Source organism: Glycine soja, chromosome 6, assembly GCF_004193775.1.
Source record: "Glycine soja cultivar W05 chromosome 6, ASM419377v2, whole genome shotgun sequence".
NCBI lineage: Eukaryota > Viridiplantae > Streptophyta > Magnoliopsida > Fabales > Fabaceae > Glycine > Glycine soja.
This window is the reverse complement of record NC_041007.1, coordinates 47620612-47635060: the sequence shown is the minus strand read 5'-3', so window position 1 is coordinate 47635060 and position 14449 is coordinate 47620612. Positions and strand designations below refer to the sequence as shown.

Genomic DNA, 14449 nt, shown 5'->3' with positions numbered 1-14449 from the left:
CTAATCTTTCTTCCAGATTTTGTCTCTCAAGTAACCAAAATTTGCCTTCTTCATTGATGGCATGCCAAGATACCTTCCTTTCCCAAGACATTTGGAGACACCAAGTTGTTGAGAAAATTGCTCCTTGATGGGTTGTTGGGTGTTCCTGCCGAAGATTTCAAATTTCTGGAAGTTAACTACAAGACCAGATGAAGCCTCAAATGTTTCTAATACGTTATGAAGGGTGTTCGCTTCCTTTACAGTCGCCCTGCAAAAAAAGAAAAAAAATCATCATAAAAAGTTATCCGAGTACAAATTAATCCAATTATATGTAACTATGTAACTATGAATTTTGAGAACATGAGTATTACTTATTATTTTGTCCCCCTTCCTCTAAAAAAGTAATTGGTCAAGCTCCATCAGAGGATCTGTTCATGTTTTGTTGATTTAATAATAATAATAATAATAATAATAATAATATTTAAGATTTGAATAAAATAAAACATAAACAAATAAAATATATTTTCATGTGTAACTAAAAAACTAATTGTATACTATTCATTTGTACTTAAATAAAAGAAAAAATAATACATTTTATTTGATGATTAAGCGACTAATTCGTCTTATTTTAGCTCTTTGAGTTAATAAAACTATAATAAAAAAAATCATTTTTAACAATGAAGATCGTAAAAAACAAGAATACATAATAAAATGAAAGATGAATTTTGTGCGAATAATATGATTATTTAGGTTGAAAAAGAAATAGCTGAAAACTCTATTTTTATTCAATTATTGACGAGTCAAGACATTTGAAGGAATAAAGAAAAATACTTTAAGTAAATGTGATTGTTTATATATATATAGGTTCATTGTAGTATGTACTCACTAAGAGAATGATAAAATATATGAGTACAAATTAATCCAATTATATTGAATTTTGAGTACATGAGTTTTCCTTACTATTCCCCCCTTCTCCCCAAAAAAAGTAATTGATTAAGCTTTGTTACGGGATCTGTTCATCTTTTTAATAAAATATTAATGAAAATTGATTTAGTTTTTTACTAATATAAATGTGAAGAAATTTTAGGTTGACGGTTATCAATAATAATAATAATAATAAGAAAATATTTAAGATTTGAATAGAACTTCTTAAAAATTGAATAGAATAAAAAATTAAAAATAAAATATATTTACATTGGAAAATAAATTATTTATAACAAAAAAATAATAGTATATATTACTCATTTGGATTTAAATATAAGTAAAATTAAGGCTAAATTATTATTTTAGTCCCTAAATTTGGGTATGTATTTTTTTTAGGTCATGAAATTTAAAATGTTTTTTTAGTCCCTAATTTTTTACAAATTGTTTTTTTAGTTCCTCATTTAATAAATTGACACTTTATGATAGTTTTTAACTTTTTATGATAGGTTTAAAATGCAAATTCAAATGATTAAAAATCACAAAAAAATATTATTATATCAGATACTAAAGAGAGCAATTAGTCAAAATTCAAGAACAAAAAAAAATTAATTTTAGGGACTAAAAAAAGCAAATACATCATATTCAAAAACTAAAATAATAATTATGCCTTATTTAAAACTAGTTTTGATATAAAAACTAATTTTTATACTTACTTTAAAAGTTGAAACCAATTTGACAAAAAAATGGATTGATTTTTCAAATTAAATCATAATACTAGTTCATTTTGAATTAACATTTTAAAATTGTCACAAAGTAATAAAAAATCACCAGAGTGATCGAAACTCACATAAATTGTCAATTTATTATGTAGAGACTAAAATAACAAAATTTCAAAATTTTGAACTAAAATAAATATTTTTAAATTTCAAGGACTAAAAAAAGCACACCCCTTAAGTTTAAGGGGTAAAACAATAATTAAGCCCAAAATTAATGAACTTGTTTGCTAATTAAGAAAGTTTGAAAATATCAATTAATTATATTATAAAAATTTAAAAAATAAAGCATTTTCCTAAAATGCTCTTCATTGGAATATGATATCAAAAATAAAAAAAAATCATTTGAAATAGAATATCAATTTGAAATAGAATATCAATTAATTGGAAAAAAATATTGTTTTGTGATGATATCATTAAATGAGACAAAATTAGTTAAAGTTAGCTTAAATTTGAGGCTATTTTTTTGTTCTTGAATGAGTTTGGATGGATTATTATTATTATTATATAATTTTAAATTTAGTATAATTAAATACTAATAATTGTTCAAAAGAATAAAAGGAAATATAAACATTTCTTTATGAAAATTAAAATAAAATAAAGGTTTATTTTTTTTACTAATAGAAAAATGATTTTGCAATTATAAAATAAATATTCAAATAAGGTAGAAAATAAAAAAAAAATCCTCAAGTCCATTGGCATTGTTAGAGTGAGAATATTTTAGATATTTTCCGTTTTGGTGCTTGATGGTTCTATCATGATTTTGTTCTTAATAAAACACACCTCATTGAATTAAGAAAAGATAGTATTTATCAAACCTTAGCATCAATTCTCAAGTATTTTAGTATAGAGGGTTTGTCATCCCTTGTGTGTCTTAGACCTTCCCTTTTAGCGTTGATGTTCCAACCTTCAAGTCTAATGGCATGGTTAGGGTCATCACATCTAAGGCATTGTGTACTTTAGTGTTTAGTTTGGTCTTTATTAGAAGATATCTAGATGAGTTAAGAGAGAAGAGTGTTTATAAACTATTCTTAATCTCAATTTCTAAGTGATTAAGGACTACTTTTAATGTCTTGGAACATTGACACCATTTTATTTTGTCCTTATTAAAAAGGAGTTTAGGAGAGAGAATGTTTATACATTTCTCTTAACATCAATTCATAAGCCCTTGTGTGTGGCTTAGACTCTCTTTCTAGGGTCAATTTTCTGACATCAAGTCTCTTAGCTTAGTTAGGGTCACCACATCCTGTATATTATTCACTTTAGTATTCAATTTTATGCGAAATCGAAGGTGAACTTGAACTAGGAACAGACTTGCACGAGAGTGTGATAGGTGTTCTTAGAACATTTCACAAAAAATTAACACCATTAATAAGGGTAACTATTTAGGGAAGACAAAAGAAATATGATTTTAGGAAGGAGATTTAAATGTAATAAACGTTAACTTAAGGGCATCGAATGTAATTTGTTCTAACAACATGATAATAGTTCATGCCTCTCTGGCTTCAAGCATCTCAGATGTACAAGTACTTCTGACACTGTAAGGGGCAAAAACCTGCTAGTTTTTTCATTTCTTTTTTCCTTTTTTAATATGACTCTTGTAGCACGATTAAATACATGCTGATCAAACTCAAAAATGTGAATGTTGGTGGTAGACATTCATGATATGAAGACATATACCCGATTTTGTCTGATAATATAATGAGAAGAGTATAATTGGAGTAAGAAATTGTGGATCCAAGCATTGTAATCAGCAGAATGAGGGAATCCAGGTCCTCTATTTCTGAAATGGAACCTATAAAGATTCTTGTAGGAACTAGAAATACAATTTTAAGTTCTGGCCTATGGTAAATTTGATAGAATGTCATCTTAATGTTACAAAATTGATTGATCGCAGCAACATAATGAAACAATTTGATTGGAAGTCATCTTATTGTTACAAAGTTGATTGATCAGCAACACCATTTGATTCCAATGTCATCTTACAATGTTACAAAATTGATGGATAAACAAGACTATGAAACATTTCATAGTTTTTTTGGCCTATGACAAATTTGATTGAAAGTTATCTTATGTTACAAAATTGGGTTGATCAGCAACACAAATTGATTTGAATTTCATCTTACAATGTTACAAAATTGATTGATCAGCAACAAAAAGAAACTATATTCAACGAGGATGATGATGAGGCATATACTCATGCTCAATTATAGGTGTGGTTCGGGTGCCAAGTGCAGTAGGAGCCCTCACATGTCCAACCATTGAAACCTGAAGGGCTTCTTCTTCATAGGCCCTCCTCTCCATCTCCACCATTCTTGATCTCTTCTTCACCCTAACAAGCATTGCCACAAGAAAAAGGCCTAAAAGAAAAGCACCCAAAGCGGCGCCAATGGTGCTCCCCACCGCCACTTTCCACCGGCTCAAGGGCTTATTCCTGAACTGATCCGGCGGTGAGTACTCCACAATCATGCCAAAATGGCCATGCCTCTTAGCAACACAAACAAGTGCTGTTGAAGGGTTTGGTGCTTTTGCTAGTTTCATTCTTCCGTCACCTTCGAAACTAGCACACAAGGACTTGATCCCATCTTCTTGGTTCATCTTTGTGGCATTGGTGAAGTCAATTGTCATAGGCTTTTCTCCAGCCACAATCCCAAGCTGAAAAGGGTTGCTTGAGTTTGCATCTTCATCAGCATTGTAAGCTAGGAGTTCCACAATTGGAGACACAAGTTGGTACCCAGAGAGATCATAGTTAGCATAATATATAGAAGACCAATTGTACCCCATGTTTTGTCTAATCAACATACCTTCTCAATACATGGAACTCCTTCAAGTGTGCACCATACCTTCTCAATCTTCCACATCTGAACGTCACAGCATCAACTCCAATGCCTGAAAGATTTGAAGGCAAGTCCACTGATTGTGGTATTGCTGTCTTGAAGTTCTTGTTCAATGCCTTGAATGTGTGATCTCTTATGATTAGGTCAAGAACATGAGCTGACTTGACACCATCCCGAGCATCGGATCCCAGAAATGTAAATGACACCCAGGAAAATATCATCAGAATCAGACCAAAAGCAGACCCATGAGACAAAAAAGAGCCAAGATTGTAACCAAGATTTTAAATTGCAATGCAGTCACGGTTGCAGTTTCGTCATGATCCTTGATATTACGTGAAATTTTATACAAATGTGACATATGTGGTCACAATTGAGACCTGATTCCAAAAATCTTGATGTTGTGGTCATAATTGTTTTGCATTTTCTATATAATACTACTTTCTTGTGACAATAATGTCTATCTATTGTTTTGCTTAACCATTTCATTCTCAAGTACTGAACCATATACCCTTGTCCTCCTTCCAATTCTTCTATTGCTGCTGGTATGATTCAACCTAGCTATGCTTTTCACCACTTTGCTTGATTTCTTGCCTCTTCCATTTTCCATTTAATATTTGATTATTTGCTTGATTCAGTTCAATTTGACTAGGAAGAATAGCAAAACTGTTGTTTTTATTTAAAAATAAAATAAAATCACTTGCTATTATCCAAATTGCATATACGGTCATTTTCAGCAGAAAAATTCACATGTGGGAAATAGTTCATACATTTTTCTGTGTATAATTTGTGTTTCATTCCATTCATCATATCTCAGTGTAATTTTATTGTACCACACCCAATGTGTAATTTTATTGTACTTCACCCAATTTTATGAGTTTTACATTAACCTAGGCATTGTGCTGCATCAATCAGAGACACCATTCATAATGTTGGCAAACGTTTAACTAGTGCCATGTAATTAATTATGCAGACATTTGAGCATAAAATTTCAGGCTTTTGGATTCTTGGCAGCTAAATTCCCAAATATAAGCAAGAGTTTTTTTTTTTTCAGATCTTTTATTAGAATGATGATCGATTTCTTTTTGGTTGAAAGCACGATGAATTTAAATTATCCTTTTATTGTAATGTTTTCTATTGTGGTTAAAAAAATTCATTTAAAAAGTAAACCAGTTGCAACATGTTTTATGTTTAGAGAAATTAATTTCACATTTTCCTACACTGTTGAATTTGTACAAGGCCACTCTAAATTAAAGTTCTCTGCCTAATTCTGATCGATCGATATTATTTACAGATACTATATTCATATAAGAAAATTATATAGCAATTTATATAATTTTTTTTTATCTCTTTCAGAGTCATACCCTCATATTTCTTTCTCTAGTCTTCCAGTGCCTTCTATGTGAATTTTTTTTATAAAAATTATCTATAAAGAGAATTATCCCTCTATAACTATTATAAAAGTAAATAGTATATGCAATAACATTGGCATTTAATCTCTGTAAAAAAAAATTTGTTAAATTTTATAATAATTATCTAAAAAATCATATTTACTATAATTTTTAATTAGTTGATATATAGTGTAATTTTTTCACTGACAATTAGTTATATGTTATTTTTCAGGATAATGAATTTGACAACACATAGATCCTCACTGTGTAAGATATAAGAAGAATTATATTTCCTAATAATTTATTCACATTTTTCCTTTATATGATGATTTTCTAGGGTTAAAAAATATTTTTATTTTTTAATCTTCTTTCAAAATGAGTGTTGAAATTTGATATACCTACCACAATGCAAGGTTGATCATGTAATAAGCTTTTTTAATTTTTGTATACATTTTTTACAGAAAAATGAAAGAAAAGTCATCATTACAAGCAATGGATTCTATGGATGATCACAACATGACTATTGATCTCTTGGACACTTCAATGAGAACCGTTGAAGAAGAATCGATTGAAGAAGAAGGAATGATTGAAGAAGAAGAAGATGATGATCATAATGGGGAAAAACAAGTATTAACGATTGAGGAACTCGAGAAGAGGATGTGGAGAGACCAGATGCTGCTGAGGAAACTTAAGGATGAGAGAAAGGAGAAAGAACAAGGGCAAACAGTGGAGATGATGAAGAAGAAGGCCTTGACTCGTGCACAAGACATTGTGCTGAAGAACATGCTCAAGATGATGGAGGTTTGTGATGTAAGGGGTTTTGTTTATGGCATAATTCCTGATAAGGGGAAGCCAGTGAGTGGTGCTTCTGATAACCTTCGTGGTTGGTGGAAGGAAAGGGTTAAGTTTGATCGTAATGGTCCTGCTGCAATGTTGAGGTAAAAACTTTTTTATATACAAACACATCTACTAAAAAAATTTGACTCTAAAAAGTATTATGTTATTGGTGATAAAGTAAATTCTTATCAGACATTTTGTTTAAAAATATTTTACAGACAATATATGTAAGTTTTATAATTAAAAAACATATATTTGCCACAATTTTTGCATTTTTTTTATATAGTATCTTGAATTTTTATTTCTTCTAGATTAACTTCTAAATTCTTATTGTTGTTATTATAAGTAGATGTTAGGAGTAAAATTTTTTGAACACATTATTCTAATAGCTTTATTGTTATTATAAGGAGATGTTAGAAGTAAAATTAATAATTTTTTGACTTTTAAATAAATTTTTACCAATAATTAAGAATGTGTTAAATAGTGCATCTTTCTCTTATTACAATAGATTCTGCTATTCACTGTTTGAAAGATTATTTGAGATTGTGTGAAAACCGTATGATTTACGTCAAGACACAATTTAAAGTAGATACATGCATACAAATATAATAGACTATATATATATATATATATATATATATATATATATATATATATATATATATATATATTTCTAAGTGTTCTTGGTGTAGTTCTTTGATCAGAATTAAAATTTTATCTCAATAATCTGTGTTAATCTTTATTGCAAATTTTTATTACACAAATTATTAAGGCTTGTACTTTTACTATTTAGTAATACAATTACATGCATATATTGAAATTTATTTATTTACACTCTTTCCTTACATGTTTCATGGATTTGGTGTGCTAGGTATGATGAAGAAACTGGGTTTGACGACCTAGGTAATGAATTCAGGGGAGACCCATCATCAGCATACCGTTTGAGTGATCTCCCAGACACAACCCTAGGGTCACTCTTGTCATGTCTGATGCAGCACTGTGATCCCCCTCAGAGGAGGTACCCTCTGGACAAGGGTGTTCCCCCACCCTGGTGGCCCACTGGGTTTGAGATCTGGTGGCCCGAGCTAGGCTTTGCTGCTGACCCAGGCCCACCTCCCTACAGGAAGCCCCATGACCTCAAGAAGGTGTGAAAGATGTGTTTTTTTATTTTTATATCGACAAATATTAATTATTAATTACGGTTAATATTAGTTTGCAAAAAATATTTATGTTTTTATTTTTATTTTATTGGTAAACATTAACTTTTAGGTATGGAAGCTGTGCGTGCTGACCGCAGTGATCAAGCACATCTCCCCTGACATCACCAAGATCAAGAACATAGTGCGGCTTTCGAGGACCCTTCAGGACAAGCTCACTGCCAAGGAGACTGCTATTTGGAGTGCTGTTGTGAAACGTGAAGAAACCCTTGCTAGAAGATTGCACCCTCATTTGTTCCCAGCCAAACCAATTATCAGAAGGCCTCATCATGCGATTCGTGGTTATGATATTGAAGGAAGTGGTGCTCGTGCTAGGAACTTTCTTGGGGGCCAAAGTAGTCATAACCCACCACCAACTTCCAATGTTGCTGCTCATAGTAATAATAGTATGCTTCTAGCAAGTGGAACTGCTAGAAATTTTCTTGGTGGCCTAAGTAGTCATAATCCACAACCAACAAGCAATGTTGGTAATGGTGGTGCTAGAAATTTCATTGGCGGGCAAAATTATCCGCCACTTAATAGCAATGTTGATAATGGTGATGGTAGAAGTTTTCTGGGAGGGCAAAATAATCCACCACCAATAACTAGCAATTTTGCTAATGGTATTAGCAATGATAATAGCATGGTTACAATGAACAATGGCATTGTTTTGCCACCAGATCATGGTGCTAACAAGAGAAAGGAAGTTCAAGGCATCACAATTCCTCATGAGACCTATTCCTGTCATAGCCCTCAGTGCCCTTATAATGAAACCAGCTTTGGATTCAGTGACATGAATGTGAGGAACAATCATCAGCTGGCATGCATATACAATAATGGCAACAACAACCACAACAACGCTGTGCAAGTGGTTGGTGGTGATGGTGGAGGCTCAAGCTCTTCACAGCTTGGACGTGGAAACCCTAAAAACAATGTTAATGTGGCTCTAGGTCAATCTATGCACACTTCTGCACCAGTTGTGAATCAGTCTCAGACTCAGAATCTTCCAATTGGTCAACCTATGAACATTTCAGCACCAGTTGTGAGTCAAAATCAGTCTCTTACTATTGGTCAACCTATGAACATTTCAGCACCAGTTGTGAGTCAAAATCAGTCTCTTACTATTGGTCAACCTATGAACATTTCAGCACCAGTTGTGAGTCAAAATCAGTCTCTTACTACTATTGGTCAACCTATGAACATTTCAGGACCTGTTGTGAGTCAAAATCAGTCTCTTACTATTGGTCAACCTATGAGCATTTCAGCACCAGTTGCGAGTCAAAATCAGTCTCTTACTATTGGTCAACCACCAGCTGTGAATAATCAAAACCAGACTCTTAATGTGATCAGTGACAACAATAATTCTGGAGAAATAGGGTCAAATGGTTTGATGCACAACATGAATGTTGTTGTTCCTCTAGGAAACCAAAACCAGCAGCAGGTGCAAAATGTTCTTCAGCCTCAGGTGGTGGACAGCAACAATTTCTTTGGTGGTGGAAGGGTTTCTTTGGACAAGAATAATAATAATCTCTTTGGCAACAACAACATGAATATTAATAGTGTTCCTCCTCTTCTAGCAAGCCAAAACATGCAGCAGATGCAAAGTGTTCAGCCTCAGGTTCTGGACAAGAATTTCTTTGTTGGTGGAAGGGTTTCTCTGGACAAGAATAATAATAATCTCTTTGACAACAACATGAACAATTTTCCCCCTCTAGGAAGCCAAAACATGCAACAGTTGCAAAATGTTCATGAGCCTCAGGTTATGGACAAGAGTACTTTCTTTGGTGAAAGGATTGGTGGTGGTTACAAGCTGAATAATGCTGATCAAGTGCATGGAGATTTTTCAACATCAACGGATCCTTCTTCCTATGATCAATGGGATGCAACAAATAATTCCCAATCTGATTTTATGGACTCTCCTTTGTTGACAGCACCGAGCCAGGATTTCCTTTGGCTATAAAATTAAGGAAGAGAAAAAAAAATACAATTCATAAATTACCTCTTTTAACTTCTCACTCTTTTATAAATAGACTCCTTCGTAGTTTTGGTTTTGGCCTTAATTTTGAAGTTAAACTTTCATTATGTTTGCTAAATATAGTCCCTATATATATGGCTTGAAATTTTAAGCATGTGGCAAATTACTACAATTGGTGCTTTATATCACGCCATGTGTTGAAGTTTTTTGAGTAATTTATTTTCCACATATTAAAAATTAAGATGGGTTATATAGTGGTCAAAACTGAAACTACAAGAGTCTATTTGACAAAGAGTGGATGTTAAAACGGGTAATTTCCTGTTGAAAGAAGTTGTTTGTCCTTTTGATTTTGTGGAAATAATGTGTCCGAGTTGAATAAAACTAGGGTATTTATTTTTAGCATGATAAGAGCAAGAGCTAAAAAAGACCCAAGCTTTGCAACATATAGTCACATGTATTGCTTGGTTGGAGTGAGAATAGAAGACAATTAACTAAGATATTTAATAAATAAAAAAATAATAAAGTGATTATAGCTAGTTTTAAGACTTAGACCTCAAGCTTAAGTATATCTCACTTAACCACTAAGACATTTTAGTTATGCTTATAATGTTTAGATTTCATTTTTCTTTTATTTTCTATCAAGTATATAAGTATAAATCAATTGTGAAGTAAATGAACATGGACTTTTGCCTGGTTTTATCATTAAAGTGTGAGAATTGTCTCTGTTACTGTTCTTCCTTGAACCACTTGATCTTATAAAGAATTGCTCAATTCTTGTGGCGATCTTCAAGGCTTATCAAACATCATTGTTTGTAGCACCTATCTTGTTCTTCCTTTTACATTTTCTGTTTTCTTGTTTAATTTCCGCAATGCTAATTTTATAATTTTGTTTGAATTTCTTATTTGCATATCTCTCATTTTACTTATCCTTTTTTTAGGCCTAAATTGTGTTTCAGAACGTCCTCTTTCACCTTGTTTTGAAATCGTTATAATTTGAGTTCTATAAGCTGAGAAATGAATAAAAGTCAAAATACGTTTTTGGCTCAATTAGTGTGTTAATTTCATTCCTGAATTGATCCGAATTGAAGCAAGACAAAAGGGATTCACATCATATTTTAAAACGGTAAGACTGAGTGTTGAGTCCACAAGAACTTTGACTGTACTCTGGGTTTATATATATCAATTTTTTAACAATTAATGAATTGAATCAAATATTTGTAACATGGTGACACATAAATATAAATTCAATATAAATTAAGCTATAGAGCTAGTGTGTGCAAAGGTGAGAAAACAAACACTCAAAGCAATGAAGGGGCAATTGATGTTGTGACACCCTCTATCCCGACATATATATAAATAAGAAAAACATATAAAAATTGTGGAATTTAATTAAATCAAATTTATTCAAATCATGTAAACAAATTCACGTGGGTAAAAAGGTCACATTCGATTCACTATTACTAAATAAACCTTATTAAAAACATATCTGGCTCAGAACAAAGACGTCCAAGTTTACAAAGGAACTCAAGTTAAGCAGCAAAATAAAATAAAGTAAAACAACATATTCAGAATATCATGCAATTGAAATAAAAACTCATGCCGCAATGTCACATCCTATCAAAGCATTGTGTCTTAGCGCCCTCTAGCACGAGGTTCTTTAAATTCATCCACTTAACCATCTGCTACCACGAATACAAGATTTGAGATCATCACAGAATCCAAACACAAATGACACACATGGAGTGAGTTATCACATTCCTAAATAGGTAGAGATTAACAAAAGCACACACACACACACACATAATATAAGTATAACAAGCTCAACTTATCACAATTCATTACACACCATCACGTAATATGTCACGATGATCATTACATAGGCCTTATGCAACAGATATGTGAAGATTCAATCTTATGTACAATGTGGTACCATATCAGTGAAAAACCTCGTCGGTTCCCCAAAAGCACATGACAAGGCAAATCACGAGTTGGTAAGTTAGGTCACTCTCACTAGGTAAAATCATAGGGAGACCAGTCAGAGTCACGCTGTTTTGCGAGAATGCTCCAACCATGTGGGATCAACACATGCTTAATGAAGCACTCAAACGGGCTGTATTTACCCCCAAGGCCTAAACTCCAAAAAGTCCGTCAGGGTCTTTCTTTCTTGATTCAGATCCAACCCAGAAAATATTTTAGCACCCAAACTCTATCTATGAATTGCACAAAACACACGACTCATCAATTGTTCTCAAAATAATTTTAACTTGTTGCGCCTCAAAGTGATTAAACTTGTCGGATTTTCACAATGGATCCCATCACAAGTCTCGTCATGCATTAACTCGTCGCCCTTAAAGAATCTTACAGTTGTGTGATTGTACGATTCATGACTCACAACTCAATGCACAAAATATCCCAATACATGTGTGATATCACAATTTAACACATACTCAACTTATCACTTACACACAGTTCATCACACTTTCATAATCTCAAGACAACATGCTATCACGTCTCATGTATCATATACATGTCACACAGTAATAATATTAATATGTTATGTTCATATGATTAAACCACTCAAATAATTTCACATACTCTTATCAAAATCAAATAAATCAAAATCATAGGTCAAAAACACGAAAACATCAAGAACACTTAATTTTATCAACCAATTGGCATCAAGACATCAATTGGCCCATCAAACATAATAATCTCGTAATTATAATTGTAAAGGAAAAATTACAATACAGTAAACATCCCAAAATAAATCACAATTCGATAAACTCATCCCTTATCTCTAATTGGGCTCACGTGTGTAGTCCGACAATGATAGTGACATCTCTAGCGGTTTCCTAAGATTTTTCAAGCTTTTCCTCTGACTGTTTTGCTAGGATTTCTAAGCATTAGAGAGAAGAAGAAGGGACTGGAGCCTCCATTTCATTGTCTCGTGTGAGAAATTTTTCTCTCACCATAGACATTATTTCAAAAATTTCAATAGCGAGAATGTACAAAAATAAGTTTCGAACCTGGTGTTTAAATTTCACAATGATTCAACGGTTAACGAGTTCAAAATTATGGTAGTAATTCTCATCAAATAGATAGTTGTTACTTACATCGTTAATAATTCAACATGATTAATTGAGTTTTTACTTTTGCTTATCATCCATGTCATGTTTATGTAAGGGTTTTTTTTTTGCAAAATTATATAAAGTATGGTTTCCCCTCTACCACAAACTTCTATCTTCTTCGGCATGCATGTTCTTTAATTAGCGTGTCTTGTGCACAAGTTTTTTTTTTTATATGTAAATACTAATGGTTAATTTATTAGTTTTTATTAGTAAAATATATTGAACTCGTGATATTTTTCTTTCTTTTCATCTTTCTTAATTACTTAATTAACCTTATATATAATATGAGTGGAGGTTTTCTTCTTCATCATAATTAACATTGTTTGCCCTTTCTCTCTCTTTCTCCTTAAGCTTCCTCAAAGGCACACATTTTGTTTGGATAAACGAAGAATAACAGTAACAGTTCCTAGAATTGGAGTACTAGGAGTCTCATCCTTAGAAGAAGAGATGGGAAACGAGTAAATACTTTTCTTGATTCTTTCTCAATACTTACGTGAGGGGATAATATAGCAGACTTAGATTCTAAAACAAATAACAGAATGCAAAGTGCAATATACTACATTAAAATTAATCTAACCAATACTATAGTACCAAAAGAGCACCCGATAATAGATCGGTTAAACCTTCAATCGACAGTCTTTTATATGCTTTGGTGCAATAATTTTTCTCTTGGACCTTTAACTAGCAGCAGTAACTTGCGGTTGGCCCAAAGTTAATTGTTTAAAACATGATTACTGATAGAACAAATGTATAAATAATAATAATAATAATAATAATAATAATAATAATAATAATAATAATAATATTTAGAATATTTAAGATTTGAATGGAATTAAAAAATAAAATATATTTTCATTTGAAATTAACTATTTTGTAAAAAAAACTAATCATATATTATTATTCATTTGTAATTAAATATAAGCAAAAATATTACATTATTTGACGATTAAGCATTTAATTTATGTTATTTTAACTCTTCAGCATCTATAACTATAACAGAAAGATCATTTCTATCAACGAAGATTATCAAAATAAGATTATGTAATAAGATGAAAGATGAATTTTTTGCCGATAATGTAATTATTTACATTGAACAAGAAATAGCTGAAAATTTTATTTTTGATTCAATTATTGATGAGTTCAAGTATTTGAAGCAATAAAGGTCAACAATAGTTTAAGTGAATGTGATATTATTTTTATACTGATAGTTGCATTGCATTATGCATTCACTTTTTGTGTTAATGACAATAAAAAATATCTTTTTTTAAGGGTACAAACTTATGTTATTTTATGTAGAATATAAGGTTCAATACAAGTTGAACAGAAAAAAAAAAACATACTGGCAACCAAAAGATCTAGATGTCCTTACTAAGCAACCAGTAACTTGATTGACTTTTCTACTGACAAACTGC

At 31.6% G+C, this 14449-nt stretch overlaps 1 protein-coding gene across 1 annotated transcript; it reads right to left on the bottom strand.

Annotated features, from left to right (window-relative positions):
* On the bottom strand, positions 1–4460 carry LOC114416385. Its single transcript, XM_028381243.1, has 2 exons — positions 3874–4460; positions 1–247 (listed from the first exon to the last, which is right to left on the bottom strand). The coding sequence occupies exons 1-2, from the start codon at positions 4458–4460 to the stop codon at positions 1–3; spliced, it is 834 nt and encodes a 277-aa protein (XP_028237044.1).
* Positions 4461–14449: the final 9989 nt, after the last annotated feature.